Source organism: Hermetia illucens, chromosome 1, assembly GCF_905115235.1.
Source record: "Hermetia illucens chromosome 1, iHerIll2.2.curated.20191125, whole genome shotgun sequence".
Taxonomy (NCBI): Eukaryota; Metazoa; Arthropoda; class Insecta; order Diptera; family Stratiomyidae; genus Hermetia; species Hermetia illucens.
Window position 1 is genome coordinate 129,099,019 of NC_051849.1, and position 14,499 is coordinate 129,113,517.

At 40.0% G+C, this 14,499-nt stretch overlaps 1 protein-coding gene across 1 annotated transcript; it reads left to right on the top strand.

Annotated features, from left to right (window-relative positions):
- The first annotated feature begins 11,546 nt into the window (after positions 1 to 11,546).
- LOC119650239 lies at positions 11,547 to 12,862 on the top strand. Its single transcript, XM_038052825.1, has 4 exons — positions 11,547 to 11,701; positions 11,771 to 12,042; positions 12,099 to 12,219; positions 12,292 to 12,862. Exons 1-4 carry the CDS (start codon positions 11,647 to 11,649, stop codon positions 12,762 to 12,764), a joined length of 921 nt encoding a protein of 306 aa, XP_037908753.1. The 5' UTR covers positions 11,547 to 11,646; the 3' UTR covers positions 12,765 to 12,862.
- The last annotated feature ends 1,637 nt before the right edge of the window (positions 12,863 to 14,499 follow it).

Consider the following 14,499-nt stretch of genomic DNA (forward strand, 5'->3'; position numbering starts at 1 on the left):
CCATAGTAATCCGCAGGCTGCTAATGGATCCTGAGCGGAAAACAGCCTCCTCTGTGTCGATCAGGGTCTGGAATGTTCATGAAGCATAATAGGGATAATTTTATCTACTAGATTCGCGACGACGGGCGCAGAAAAAATCCGAAAAGAAACCACAAAGCCTGTCGCCTTCACTCCGTTTGAGGGTGTTGATAACAAAGATATTTTCGCTTCTGTATGGAGGGGTACTCCGGATCCGCATGTTACGAATTGACAATTCTGGCGAAGCGCTTCTTCCAACTCCTCAGCAACTGACCATCATGGATGAGAAGCCTACCGTAAACGTCCATCATCAAAAACCTTACGATCGTCTGCAAGCTCTTTCGTAATGCGGTATACGGTAGCAAAATCGTTCCTACAGGGTGGCCCATTTAAAAAATGGAATTTGATTTTGCTAAAAAACAGTTTACAAACCCTAGCCGGCTCGGCTGGTCAATTGGCTTTAGCTTGTGCCCAATTGAATATAATTTGACTCCGTAGCAAGATCCAAAAATTCGCATTAAAGTAGTGCATGAGATATCCAATTATTGAAAAAGGTGCCAAGTTAATGCTGATGGTTGTTCACGCACATTTTCAGCAGCAGCAGCAATGTTTTCGGTAGACCGCACTGAACGGGTACGTACACGGATTGTCGGGAAACCAGAAACTGGACGAAACAGGTATGAAAGGTTTTGTGTATTTCTTTTATAAGAATATTTGTCCCATTTGTTTTTAGCTCGTAATGTTTGTACATTTAGTTTATCAGACATCACTTTAGTGTGATTCTGACGTTCAAAGTCCTAGACAAAAGACAATTTTTATTTATTACAGTATAACTTCATTAATAATGATACAATTTCCACCAAACCGGCAGTATTATGTCTTATGCTCTAAACTATATCACTGCAAACCTGATGATTCTAGAATAAATTTAAGGGGGTGTCTAGGTAATTTCTAAAAAAATATACTAATAAGTATGGTAATATGCTATTATTTACTTATATTTGAATAGATATCGGCATAGAAAGTATTTCAAGGTCTAGATATCATGCGCATGGACACCATATATTTTGTTCAGATTTGGAAGTATTTAACCTCTTTTGGACCCCCGCATTCCTTACTTTTGTGACCAATACCAAAATTAATATCGGTTTCAGAAAGTACGAATAATTCATTCCGTACACCACATGACTATATTCGGTGAAAAAAATTGTATACTCCCCCTTTGGAAGTGCCCTTTTGTATCAATAGGAGTAACAGTTTGCAAAAGGGACCGCAAATGCCTATTGTGCGAAGAGAAGAAGGGATGGGATAACCGGCACATTGCCCGAAGGAGTAAATGCCTGGAGATCAGGAAGACTTTGACAGCAATAAAAAATGGGGTTTATTCAAATAAATTTCAATCTTTGTAGGGTCCATCAGGATAAACTTGAGCAGACCACCCACGAGTCTGAGATGAAGTGAACCATACGGGAACCGTTACGGGGGCGTATGGGTTTAAATTTCGACTGGTAGAGCGGCGTTATGGAGTTGCGGTCAGCAAGCTACACAATGCACCATGAATCAGTCGAACAGTGGCTTTGTGTGGCAAAAATAAACGCCATGTATGCGTACAGCTGCTACGATCCGCCCAGTCTGACATTGTCTGAGTTTGAAGACATGTTGGACAAGCTTATTCACGACACAATGGGATGAAATGCAAGGATGATTGCCATTGATTTTAGTGCGTGTGCCGTGGAATGGGGAAGCAGAGAAAATAACGCAAAGGGCCGAAGTGTATTGGAGGCTTGTGTCTTCGGTCAGTTTTGCACCGAGCCACACGAACGGCTCTGAGTGTGGTAGATAGGATCGATCAATGTTCACCCAAAAAAAAAGAGGAAAAAGGCAGACAGTAAACCATTTTTAATAAGGTTTTGCTTCACACAGATTTTAAATAATTTTAATACAAAGCAGTTACTATATTAAAACTATTTTATTTGTTTTTCACATGTATTTATATAAATATTTTATGGTTTTGATGTGATACCAGAGAGGTTCTGACTACTTCATATGATTTTAAAAGCTCAACTCTACAGACTAAAGAGATATTGCTTCCTATTATTCCCGACCCACGCCACACCACTGGAATTTAACCAGTTAAGAAATTAACCACGTTAGCATTTTAGAATTGTATATAAGACCGAGAATTTGGGAATAAAGAACCTCAGTGCTAGAGCGTCTACGCTGCACTGGAAGCCGAATTATAACTATTTAGCTGCTAGCTCCTAATCCAGTCTTCACCATCGCACCCGGCCAGAGCTATAACGCTCCTCGTTGCTCCAATATCACTATTTGTAATCAGTAAATTATATTCGAAAATTGGGTCAATAATAAACGTTTAACTTGTGAGCAAATGTATGTAAATATAATGAAAAACATAAATAAATATAATTATAAATATGAATATCATAAATAAAAAAAACATACCCCTTCTCAAAAATTTTCTATTCAAAAGTAAATAAAGAAGAAGCTGAGCCCTTCAGGTATAACAGTTTTGTGATCTTATATGCGGGACTTCCTATGCACGTTTTTATTTTCGCAAATAGTTACAAATTCAAAATATTCGTTCGGATATGTATTTCCAAACTTTCAGATATATGTACATATTGAAGGCATAAATCTTATGGTCCTCCTAAACAAACATTGTCTATTAATGCATACTGATATGTACATTCCTTTTGTGGGTGGAGGTGGAAAAAAGGACGCTGCTGCGCCAGGTTGCAGCAGTGTGGTGGATTATCTCCCACTAAAACTACTTCCACTTTTTCGCCCATATCCTCACGGGACCACCACGAAGTAATACGCGAAGAAGGCTCCGGTTTACACTAGCACGACTAAGTCACGCGTCCGTCGCGCTCGACCCATCTCTCAATACACGGTATCAGTGTATCGGACCAGCGGCCTTTTTCGGAATTATCCCACAGTTGCTGCCATCTTCATCATCAGCTCTTTCCTAATAACTTTCCGGAAGTCCGGAGTCAATTCGGATTCGCCCTCCTCTTCTGAAGACAGCGTTCCATATTCGCTAGAAAATACAAGGGAATCATCCCCGCAATGACACACATTGCCTCAGCGGAGTCTCCGTGGTCCGCGGGTTTTTCTAACTATATAGATAGAACGGACCCTCTTCCCACCCAACCGGACCGAAAGGTGACCAACCTAAGGATGGGCTGAAGGCAACATCCAAAGGCTCGCATCACAGCGATGATGCGTTTTAACGCAAAGTGTATGCGACCATGCGAGAATGTATTGCTACATCCCGATTGTCGCAAACACTTCAGCTAACGACGTGGTGGTTCTACACTACAGAGACATGGATCTTGAATCGAAGACAGTGCGGATCAAGACTGAAAACCACTAGGTCAGATTGTTACCGGACACGACTCTTCGGACTATAGCACAGGTTGCAAGGATAACCACGTTTTGCGTCTTCATGTATAGTCCAGCCCTAAGATCGATCGTTTTCAGTGCTTTATGTAAGTTCTGTGGAACTAATCCCGTCGCTGAAATTACCACTGGGACTACTTCGATCTTTTGTGATCTCCAAGTTTGCTTCATATCATCCGCCAAGGGACCGTAGTTCCGGATTTTTTCGTACTGTTTTTCAACAGTGTTCTTGTCTAACGGGAGGGCACGCTCATTCTTCCTTCAGAAGCAGAACTAGATCGGGTCTATTGTAATTAGCACTGTCGTCGGTGGCAATAGTGTGATCCCAGCGTAGTTTGACCCAATCATTTTCCAAGATTCTCTGCGGAGTATACTTATAGTAAGGGTGGTAGGTTGCCACCAAGTTATACTTCAACGCAGGATTTTGATGAAGAATCTTGCAGACGAAGTTATGATGATTGGTGTACTCGGTACTGCTCAACATCCTGCACGCAGATGTTTTGTGCTGGATGGTCTCCTCTTCACAGTTGCATAACATACAACTGGAGTTGGTGATTGAGGAGTCATGAAGAATGTACCGTTTATAATATTTTGTTGGGGGCAAAGCATCCTGAATTGAAGTTAGGAATGCTTCGGTCTCATAGAAAAGTACACCATTAGTCCACCATTTGTTGGAGGCTTCGATGTCAATGCTTGACAACAAATGTACATTAAACCATTTAATGTACATTGACGATATCAAATTGTATGCCAAAGAGGAGAACCAACTTCGCTCCTTACTGGACATCACCATCCAGTTCAGCAGGGATATCGGCATGCAGTTGGGTTTGGAAAAATGTCACATAAAAACAATTGTTCGGGGAAAACACACCGACAACGAAGGATACAGGCAAAATAACATCCGAATTGAAGGTATGGATTCGGACGACGTCTACAAATACCTTGGCATATTGCAAGCAACAACACCTGCTGTGGCAATAATCAAATCTAAGTTGCTGGGGGAATTTCAACGGCGTCTGGATTTTGTCCTTAAAACTGAGCTGTACGGGAAAAATTAAATCATGGCAATCAACACCTTCGCTATTCCCGTCCTTCTATACACTTTCAGTGTGATACAGCGGAGTAATACTGATTTAGAATCTGTCAATAGACGGGTAAGGGTAGTTCTTGCAAACAACAACATGCACAATAGAGCTGCCAGGGAGGAATGGGGGTACTTAATTTAAAAACGTTGCACTACAATCTAGTGCATTCTCTTCGTGAGTTTTTCTATGAGAAACAATCCTCTAGCCAAATACATCAGGCTACCGTCATGGCAGATAATAAATTATCTCCTTGAACTTGAGAAGCAGAGAATGGGATCCCATGTCGAATGTTACTTCAGTCCAACAGAAGATCGACATTTGGAAAGAGAAACCCATTCACGGAGGTCATATCAAAAATTTGTTGTTGTCAAGCATTGACATCGAAGACTCCAACAAATGGTTGACTAATGGTGTACGGTTCTATGAAACCGAAGCATTCCTAACTTCAATTCAGGATGCTTCGCCCCCAACAAAAAATTATAAACGGTACATTCTGCATGACTCCTCAATCACCAACTCCAGTTGTATGTTATGCAACTGTGAAGAGGAGACCATCCAGCACATAACATCTGCGTGCAGGATGTTGAGCAGTACCGAGTACACCAATCATCATAACTCCGTCTGCAGGATTCTCCATCAAAACCTTGCGTTGAAGTATAACTTAGTGGCAACCTACCATCCTTACTATAAGTATACTCCGCAGAGAATCTTGGAAAATGATCGGGTCATACTACTGTGGGATCACACTATTGCCACCGACGACAGTGCTAATTACAATAGACCCGATCTAGTTCTGCTTCTGAAGCAAGAACGAGCGTGCTTTATAATCGATGTAGCCGTACCGTTGGACCGGAACACTGTTGAAAAACAGCACGAAAAAATCCGGAACTACGGCCCCTTGGCAGACGATATGAAGCAGACTTGGAGACTACAAAAGATCGTAGTAGTCTCAGTAGTAATTTCAGCGACGGGATTAGTTCCGCAGAACTTAAATAAAGCACTGAAAAAGCTCGATCTTAGGGCTGGACTATACATGGAGATGCAAAAGGCGGTTATCCTTGCAACCTGTGCTATAGTCCGAAGAGTCCTGTCCGGTAACAATCTGACCTAATGGGTTTCAGTCTTGATCCGCACTGTCTTCGATATAAGATCCATGTGTTTATAGTGTAGAACCTCCGCGTCATTGGCTGAAGTGTTTGCGACAATCGGTATGTAGTGATACATTTTCGCATGGTCGCACACACTTTGCGTTAAAACGCATCATCGCTGTGATGCGAGCCTTTGGATGTTGCCTTCAGCCCATCCTTAGGTTGGTCGCCCCTCGGTCCGGTTGGGTGGGAAGAGGGTCCGTGGGCTTTTTTAACTATATATAGCGAATAACGTTCTGGGTGTTTCGACTCAACAAAAGGGTCGAAAAATTGAGAGAGGAGATTGACCGTGCCACGCAAACACTTCTCGAAAATCCACCACGAATGGTGCGCATATGCGTTGACAATGAAAGCAATCCTCGAGGTGCTGAAGTAGACACTTGCGGTATGCTCCAATCGCATCCGTAGGTATCAAAAGACCTTCCAGCGAAGGATAGACAACATCTTGTTCTTCCAGATCCAACGGGGATTTTATAAAAACCCCACTAACTCAGGTCGGGAAAATAACCTCGATCTGGATCAGGCAGAATACTTCTGGAGAAGTGTTTAGAGCGAACCAAGCCGTTGCAATTTAGAAGCAGCGTGGCTCCCACACCTTATGCGTTCATGCCAGGCCCTCCCCGAAATGACCATGCCTGATACTACTGAAGTTGAAACAGCACTTGAGGCAGGTAATTGGAAAGTGCCAGGAGTTGATAAGATTCACAACTTCTGGCTAAAGCGGTTCAAAAGCATTCACAGGATATTGGCAAATCATTTTAATTTTTCACTAAGGGGGAAACTTTCCTCATTCCCAAGGTGCCTGTTTCTCTTCAAAATGTTGGCCAATTATTTATCTGTATTATTCTATGAGACCGAAGCGTTCCTAACTATAATACAATCCATAAAGCTTCGCGCCCAACAAAAAACTACAAACGGTAAATCCTTCATGCCTCTTCAATCACCAACTCTAGTTGTAGGTTATGCAACTCTGAAGAGGAGACCATCCAGCACATAACATCTGCGTGCAGGATGTTGAGCAGTACCGAGTACACCAAACGTCATAAATCCGTCTGCAAGACTCTCCATCAAAACGTTGCGTTGAAATATAACTTAGTATACTTTTAGTAAGGATGTTAGGTTGTCCATCCTTACTAAATTATACTCTGCAGAGAATCTTGGAAAATGATCGGGTCAAACTACATAAAACCCCAACAGTTCTGCTTCTAAAGGAGGAACGAGCGTAATTCATAGTCGATATAGTCGTACCGTTGGGCCGAAATACTGTTGAACAACTGTGGCCGCTTGGCGGACGATATGAAGCAAACTTGGAGACTACAAAAGATCGAAGTAGTCCCAATGGTGATTTCAGCGACGGAATTAGTCCCGCAAACTTTGCATGAAGCACTGAAAGCGCTCGATCTTAGGGCTGGACCATACATGGAGATGCAAAAAGCGACAACCTTTGCAACCTGTGCTAGAGTCGGAAGAGTTCGGGGCTCCAGTCTTGATTCGCACTGTCTTTGGTTTAAAATTTATATATCTCTGCAGCTTAAAATCACCTCGTCACTGTTTGAAGTGTTTGCGACAATCGGGATGTAGCAATACATTTCCGTATGGTCGCACACACTTTGCGTTGAAACGCATGATCGCTGTGATGCGGGCCTTCAGATGTTGACTTCAGCCCATCTTTCGCCTCTCGGTGTGGTTGGACGGAGGAGAGTTCGTGGGTCTAGGCCTGCTTTAATAAGGAACTCCAGGCACCCCGGCTTTTTTCACCGAGGTCCACCAATTTGATTTCCCTAAAAGCTGTCTGGCGCACTGGCCTATGCCATCGCTCCACCTCAGGCAGGGTCTGCCTCATCTTGCTCTTCTACCATAGATATTGCCCCTATAGACTTTCCCGGCTGGATCATCCCCATCTATACGGATTAGGTGACCCACCCATCGTAACCTGTTGGGCCGGATTTTATCCATAACCAGAAGGTCGTGGTATCGCTCATAGATTTCATAATTATGTAGGATACGGAATCGTCCATCCACATATAGGGGGCCAAATATTCTTCGGAGGATTCTTCTCTCAAACGTGGCCAAGAATTCGCAATTTTTTTTTTTTTGCTAAGAATCTAGGTTTCTGAGGAATACATGAAAACTGGTAAAATCATTGTCTTGTACAGTAAGAGCTTTGATCCTATGGTGAGACGTTTCGAGCGAAACACTTTTTGTAAACTGAAATAGGCTCTGTTGGCTCTGTGCGCGGATTTCATCATCATAGCTGTTATCAGCTATGATTTTCGACCATAAATAGGAGAAATTTTCAGCAGTCTGAAAGTTATAGTCGCAGTGTAGATGCGATCTCATCAGATGCTGCCTCGTAGCTCCACCCTGCCTGAAGGGTGGAATTCAATGAATTCATATGGAAAACAAAATTGTGACCTTCTATAACTTTATTAGTAATAGTTGGATTGCATTCAAGCTTTCCAGAATTGTGGCTTATATTATCAATTATAATAATAATCGTTGGCACAACAATCCATATTGGATAAGGGCCTTGAAGTGTTTTAGAGCACTTCATTCAAGACCGTATCGGTACACTAGGAGGCAATGTGGTCAGCATTGCGCTCGCCCGAGATTATTACCCTGATTTGACTCAGGTACTCATTCACAGCTGAGTCGACTGGTATCCGACGTCAAATCACGATGCAAATTCCACTGCCACCAGTGAGATTTGAACCGCGACCTTCCGTATGACAGCCTAGTGCTCTAACCACTGAGCTATCCGGACACTAAAACTAAATTTAGCAGAAATCACCAGTACATCCCAAATAGACATCTTACTAAACAATTTTGATGAGCTAGTTACGAGTGCAACTTTGAAAACATCACCAAAAGTCTCACATAATTTCAGTCGCTGCGTTGAAATGGATGACGCACAAGATTCTTAATTAGGATTAGGAACAGCCTAAGGCGGCAGTGTCAAACAAAAAAAAAAACAGATCAATAGATTAAAACCACCGTAAATTAACGAAAGTCATTCCACAACGTCTGTATAATTCAAGAAACAGAAATTGGAATAAAATGCTGCTCTCTCTAACTGAAGAATTCTGAAGGCTACTTTCTATTTGGTAGTTTAGATAAAATTAACAAATTGCCGAAAGATTTCATAAGACCGACTTAACCTCCACCCACTTGGGTAACCTTAATATTAATAAGATAGTTATGGAAAAAGACAGCCTAGTGCTCTAACCACTGAGCTATCCAATTATGCTAATGTCAAATTCCGTACTTCTAGAATGAACTTAAGGGTTTTTCGGGTAAATTTCTAAAATGCAGTTATATGCTATTATTAACTTTATTTGAGCAAATATACAGTATGCAAAATTCGTATTCGTACACCCATTTTTTTACCTATTATTTGTTATTTTTAAGTCAAATATAACATTAAGAGATAAATAAATTGTATATTATTATAGCAAATGAAGAGGTTAATTCATGTACATAATAACAAGTATAAAATATATTTTAAACTTAATAATAAAAACAGTAATTCATATAAAACTCAAAACAAAATTCGTATTCGTACACCTACAGACTTCAAAAAATGTGCTAGAAATATAGTGTTAGTACTTCGTGGGAAATCCTTTTTGTTTTATTATTGCTCTAAGCCTATTTGGCATTGATTGAACTAATTTTTGGGTTAAGTTCGGTGAAATATTTTGCCATTCGGTCTGCAAGGCAGTTTTCAGGTCTTCTTTATTCCTAATACTGTAATTTTTTAGATTCTTCTTGAAAATAGACCATAAATTTTCTATTGGGTTAACGTCAGGACTCTGTGGAGGCGTGTTTAAACACTTTCGACAATTGTAGAGTAGCCAAAGCCGCGTGTGAAGTGCCGTATGCTTCGGATCATTGTCCTATTGAAATATATACTTCCTACGAATTCCTAAATTTTGTGCACTCTGATGTAAATTAGTTTTAAGAATTTGCACATATTGCTTCGCGTTCATTATTCCATCAATAAAATGCAAGTTTCCAACACCAGAAGCTGCAAAACATCCCCAAATCATCAACGAACCACCTCCATGCTTAAATGTAGGAAGCATGTTTTTTGGATATAGCCTCGTATTTTTTTCTCGCCATATACGAACCCGTCCGTCCGACAACTTTAGATTAATTTTACACCCGTCTGAAAAAATTACTCGTTTCCAATAACGAAAATCCTTGTTTAGATATCTTTTTGCAAAGTTTAACCGTTTTCTTCTATTGACATTATTGATAAATGGCTTAGAAGCGGGAGTCCGGCTCTGTATACCGAATCTACGCAAATAATTCCGAACACTTTGGGGTGTAATTTTAATTTGGAACTGGTTTTGCAAAAGTCCTGCTAATTTCACTGCACTTATCGTGTTATCCTGTCGAACAACACGCCGAACAAAGGATTGGTGTCTCCTTGACAAAATTAATCTGTTTCCATTTCTTTTTTTCTTCTCGATTCTACCAGACGAATTGTAAATCTTTACTACAGATTGAATTGTCGAGTGACTCCTATGCATAATTTTTGCAATTTGTCTCAAGGATTTACCATCCTTGTATAGCTGTATCACTATCTTACGATCACTGTTCGAAAATTCACTACATTTTCGACTCATTTGGAAAATTTGTTAAAGAATTAACTCTTTATTTGTAATTCCCAAAACACTTTAGCTCGAACTGTCAACCACACTTTTTCAAGAATTTACCGTTAGAATTTTACAGTGCAAAATGATTAATATCGTACAGGGATTGAGTTCAAGCCGCTAGTCGGGGTGTACGAATACGAATTTTACTTCGATTGAATTTGGAAATTGTTCTCTTGAACAAACGGGTGTAAATAAAATTTAAGATTAATGTTCTATAACAACTACATACATATTTATGTAAAAAATTGTTATATAAGATTGAACGAATTTTCTATCATTTCTCAGAAATAACCCAAAAACCCGCAAAATATAGGGTGTACGAATACGAATTTTGCATACTGTATATTTTTAGCCCCAAATTTTGTATTGATGCATTACTGTGATTTTTCCAGATTTTTCAGTGGAATAGGTTCTCAGAACGAGACCTACTTCACTTTTTGGGGTTTTTTGTGAAACAAAACCTTATTAAAATCTACTCAATGTCTGTCTGTCACACCCGATTTCCTCGGAAACGGCCGAACCGATTGCCGCCAAATTTGGTAAAGACATATAGTCTGTATGTGCCAATAAAGTTTGCGGATAATGTACGAAAAGCTGAACATGTGTGTATTAAGTACCAGCGGAATATTTAATTTACGTGCGCATGTGTATGCTTTTGAGAATGGGGTGAAGTGGAAATATGTGGAGATGCGTTAGATCAATTAAGATTTGTACATATAAATGTATGTATCAATACACGGTAATAGGCAACGTTATGTACGTAAATATTTTTATCTTGGAGTTTGGCAATATATAAAGGAATATTTTGCATTCTTAATTATGGAGAAATGGAAAACGTGCACAGAATGTTTCTCACGAAAGATGAACACAAAACCTTTATATCCAAAACTCCGAACTTCCACTATTACGACTTGTTTATTCACGATTTTAATGCAACTAAATCTAATTTCGCTTGTTAATTAAAATGTTACCTCGCAGCGTTTGTTTTAGCTAAGCGAGTGAGTCAAAATATGTCGACTCACCAAAAAGAGTTATGTTTCCCACCTCTAATTTTATTAAGATTTTGTTTCAAGAGTGTCAGCAAAAGGCATATGCACCTTATGCTTTACAAAGGAGTCGCAATAAAATGACCAAGCAAGGAGTCGGTGATGAAAAAGCTTCTTTCCAAACAACTTTAAAAATCTAGTGGACAACTCTGAATGCTTCAGGCGACAAATACAATTACAATAAGTGTGCGTTGATTTGTCATAGTTTGAACTGCTTATTTTGTTAATCAATAATCAATAATCAAGTTACGTTAGGCATTTCGGCAAAATGCTACCTGAGTTCCCAAGTAGAATAAATCTTGATCAACTCGAACCATCCAAAAGTATGTATGTAAGCGGAAAGAATAGTTACAAACAAGTAAAGTGTCCTTATTATAATTTGTGGTTTCCAGTTTTTGAAACTCGTCCGGATTTCAACAGTTGGGTGCGCTTTCCAATTGTGAATGGATTTCTCCGGTTGGCTGTGATACCAAAAAGCGACATAAAAATATCACTTTCGTCACGACCGAAAGATGACCCTGGTATGATCGTCATATCCTTGGGATACCTTGATGACATGCGTTCAGCAATTGGAACTATCGAAGTCCCATTCTCCGTGGAGAAAACCACTCCAAACATACTCAAGCGGAATTACAATGAATTTTGGATTGTTTGGGTCAATGGGGTTAGCATGTTCTGATTCGTGTAATATTGTATGTTTTACCAACTTCTCCCACAAAGGAAATATTTGTGCTGAAAGCCGGTGAGAAAAAAGCTTTTATCTCTATGAAGTACAAAACTTATTCGATTCAATATGTCGGCTTCAGTTCGCCAAATAGTTCGGCAGTTTGGTATCTAAGAGGTAAAAAATGATAAAAGCATTAAATATTATGTCCTTGGTTACAATGTTTTTAGTGTATTACTTTATTTGCAGACGGAGAGAAAATAATAACTTCCGCCTCGAGTCGATTTATATACCATGGAATCCGTACGGGTTATTTGGAGCTCGCGTTTAAAGGCAAATCAGACGCCCATTTCGCGCTACTTTTTCTAGGAGGACGAGCTGCTCCTCCCATGGTCGAAGTGAAGTTGGGTGTGCATGGCAATAAAAAAAGTTGTATTCGAGTAGATAACAACGATCACAACCAAACCGAAAAATTCACTCCGGATCTTCTATCTGTAGATCGCTTTATAATATTCTGTTTTAATTGGCATAATGGAATACTGACAGTGCGAACAGATCATCCACAAGGACCAATCGTGATAGAATCCAACGAGCGAAGCGTAGATTTCGTACCACACTATTTTGCTGTTCGAACGGGGCACGGGACTGCGGGGAAATGGATATTTGGGGTCAATAACGCTAAAGCCATTGTTGAGAATAATGAAACTAACGAAGCTAAATGAAAATACTTGCATTGCACATCCAATGTTGAATGGTACATTGCCTATGTTAGTTTTGGACTATACGTTTCAGTCCAGTAAATTTGATTATTTTGGATTAACTATTAGCCAATGATTTTACCCTTTTCGTTTGGATGTGGATTAAATTTCGTGACGATGTTAAGAAACGCCCTTATATTGGAATTATTCAAAAAAATACGAGGAGTGTAACCCTTCCGTTCCTTTAACTTTTGCCCCATTAAATAGTTAGGTCGGCTCGTCCGAAGGAGTCGAACGGTTTTTAAGTCATCACTTGGAGTATCAGGTTATTGCTGATTCGTGCGACCTTTTGATATTTTTGCTTCGACTTAGATGTTTAGGTGAACTTTTGTCAGAGGAATTATGCGACGATAGTCGGAAAGCCAGATCAGTCACGAGTGTCGTGACAGGTTATGCCAATAAATCGGCCACAAAATTTTGTCAGGGTAACTCCCGAAAACCGGATCAGCTGTGTTTGACATGTCGCCCGGACTTGCCAATTTGTTGGTGAGATTGGCACGTTTTTGTCTATATAGAAGTGAATACGTGAAACTACTTGTGGCTATATGGATAAGCACGTTAGTGCCATGGCTGACATATTCTTTTCATTTCTCTCTAATCAATACGATTTGACGAAGGTTATGGTTTGTCCTTCTTTAGCACCGACCATGTGTGCGGATAAGTTTCCACAATTGAGATCTATTTCACTTTTTGGGGCTCAGGTCCAGTACCAGTAATTCCTCTATGTTCCACCCAATATCAAAAATAGGACCAGTTTGGAGAAGTACAAATTAAGTTGGCTATATTCTGTGAAAAAAATGTTGCTTTGCCTCAACTTAGCAGAAAATGGAAGCCCTTGCTATGTACAGACCGCAGGTCCTTATCGACTTTGGTGACAATAGTTTGTGAGTAAATCGAGTGTGGTTTCCACACAAAACCTTAAAAAGAAAAGCCTCAAACAAGAACAAAACCCACGCAGCCTTCCAAGCACTTTTTTCAACTCCTGCAGAAGCCAGCGTCATCTATCAGCTGTACTTTCCATAGAATCGGCCTTTACCCACACAGCAAAAATCCCCGCAATATCCCAGCATTTGCATGTATAACATTACGTCTTAGCCAGAAACATAGGCTAGAAATGCATTTAATAACACACACAATGGTGCATAGTGAAAGCAACTACAAAAGGAAAAAGTTAGTAATCATTTTGGAATATTTTGAAAATTTCTGTATTGAAAATATTGAAAAGAATTTTAGGGTTTCGGGAAATTTAAAAGATGAGAGGGTTTTCATCCTATATGGTTATGAGTGCTGGCCGACTATAAAGGAAATGAACAGTGCCTCGCGGTAATGAAGACGAAGATGTTGCTTTGGACCTGTGGTGTAACGAGCCATGATCATCTGAACGTCGACGACTATGGACCAAGCAAAATGACGAAACCAATTAAGATGAGCCAACTCTGTTTCTAAACGGGATAAAGGTCGAAGAAAAAGAAGGTTTTGTGAATGAAATTTTGAAAAGAAAGTAAAAATGATCATTGCCAAATTAATATTTTAAACGAAATAAGCTAGACAGGAGAACAAGGAGCCATGCTGCATAAAAGATTTTCTCGTCAGCCCGTCGAAGGCAGAGCGAACGAAATGATGCGCACATGTGAAAAGTAAATTTTAGTCAATCCCGATTGTTAATGATAAAGAGCTAAACAAAGGGAAGTTGTTTGCC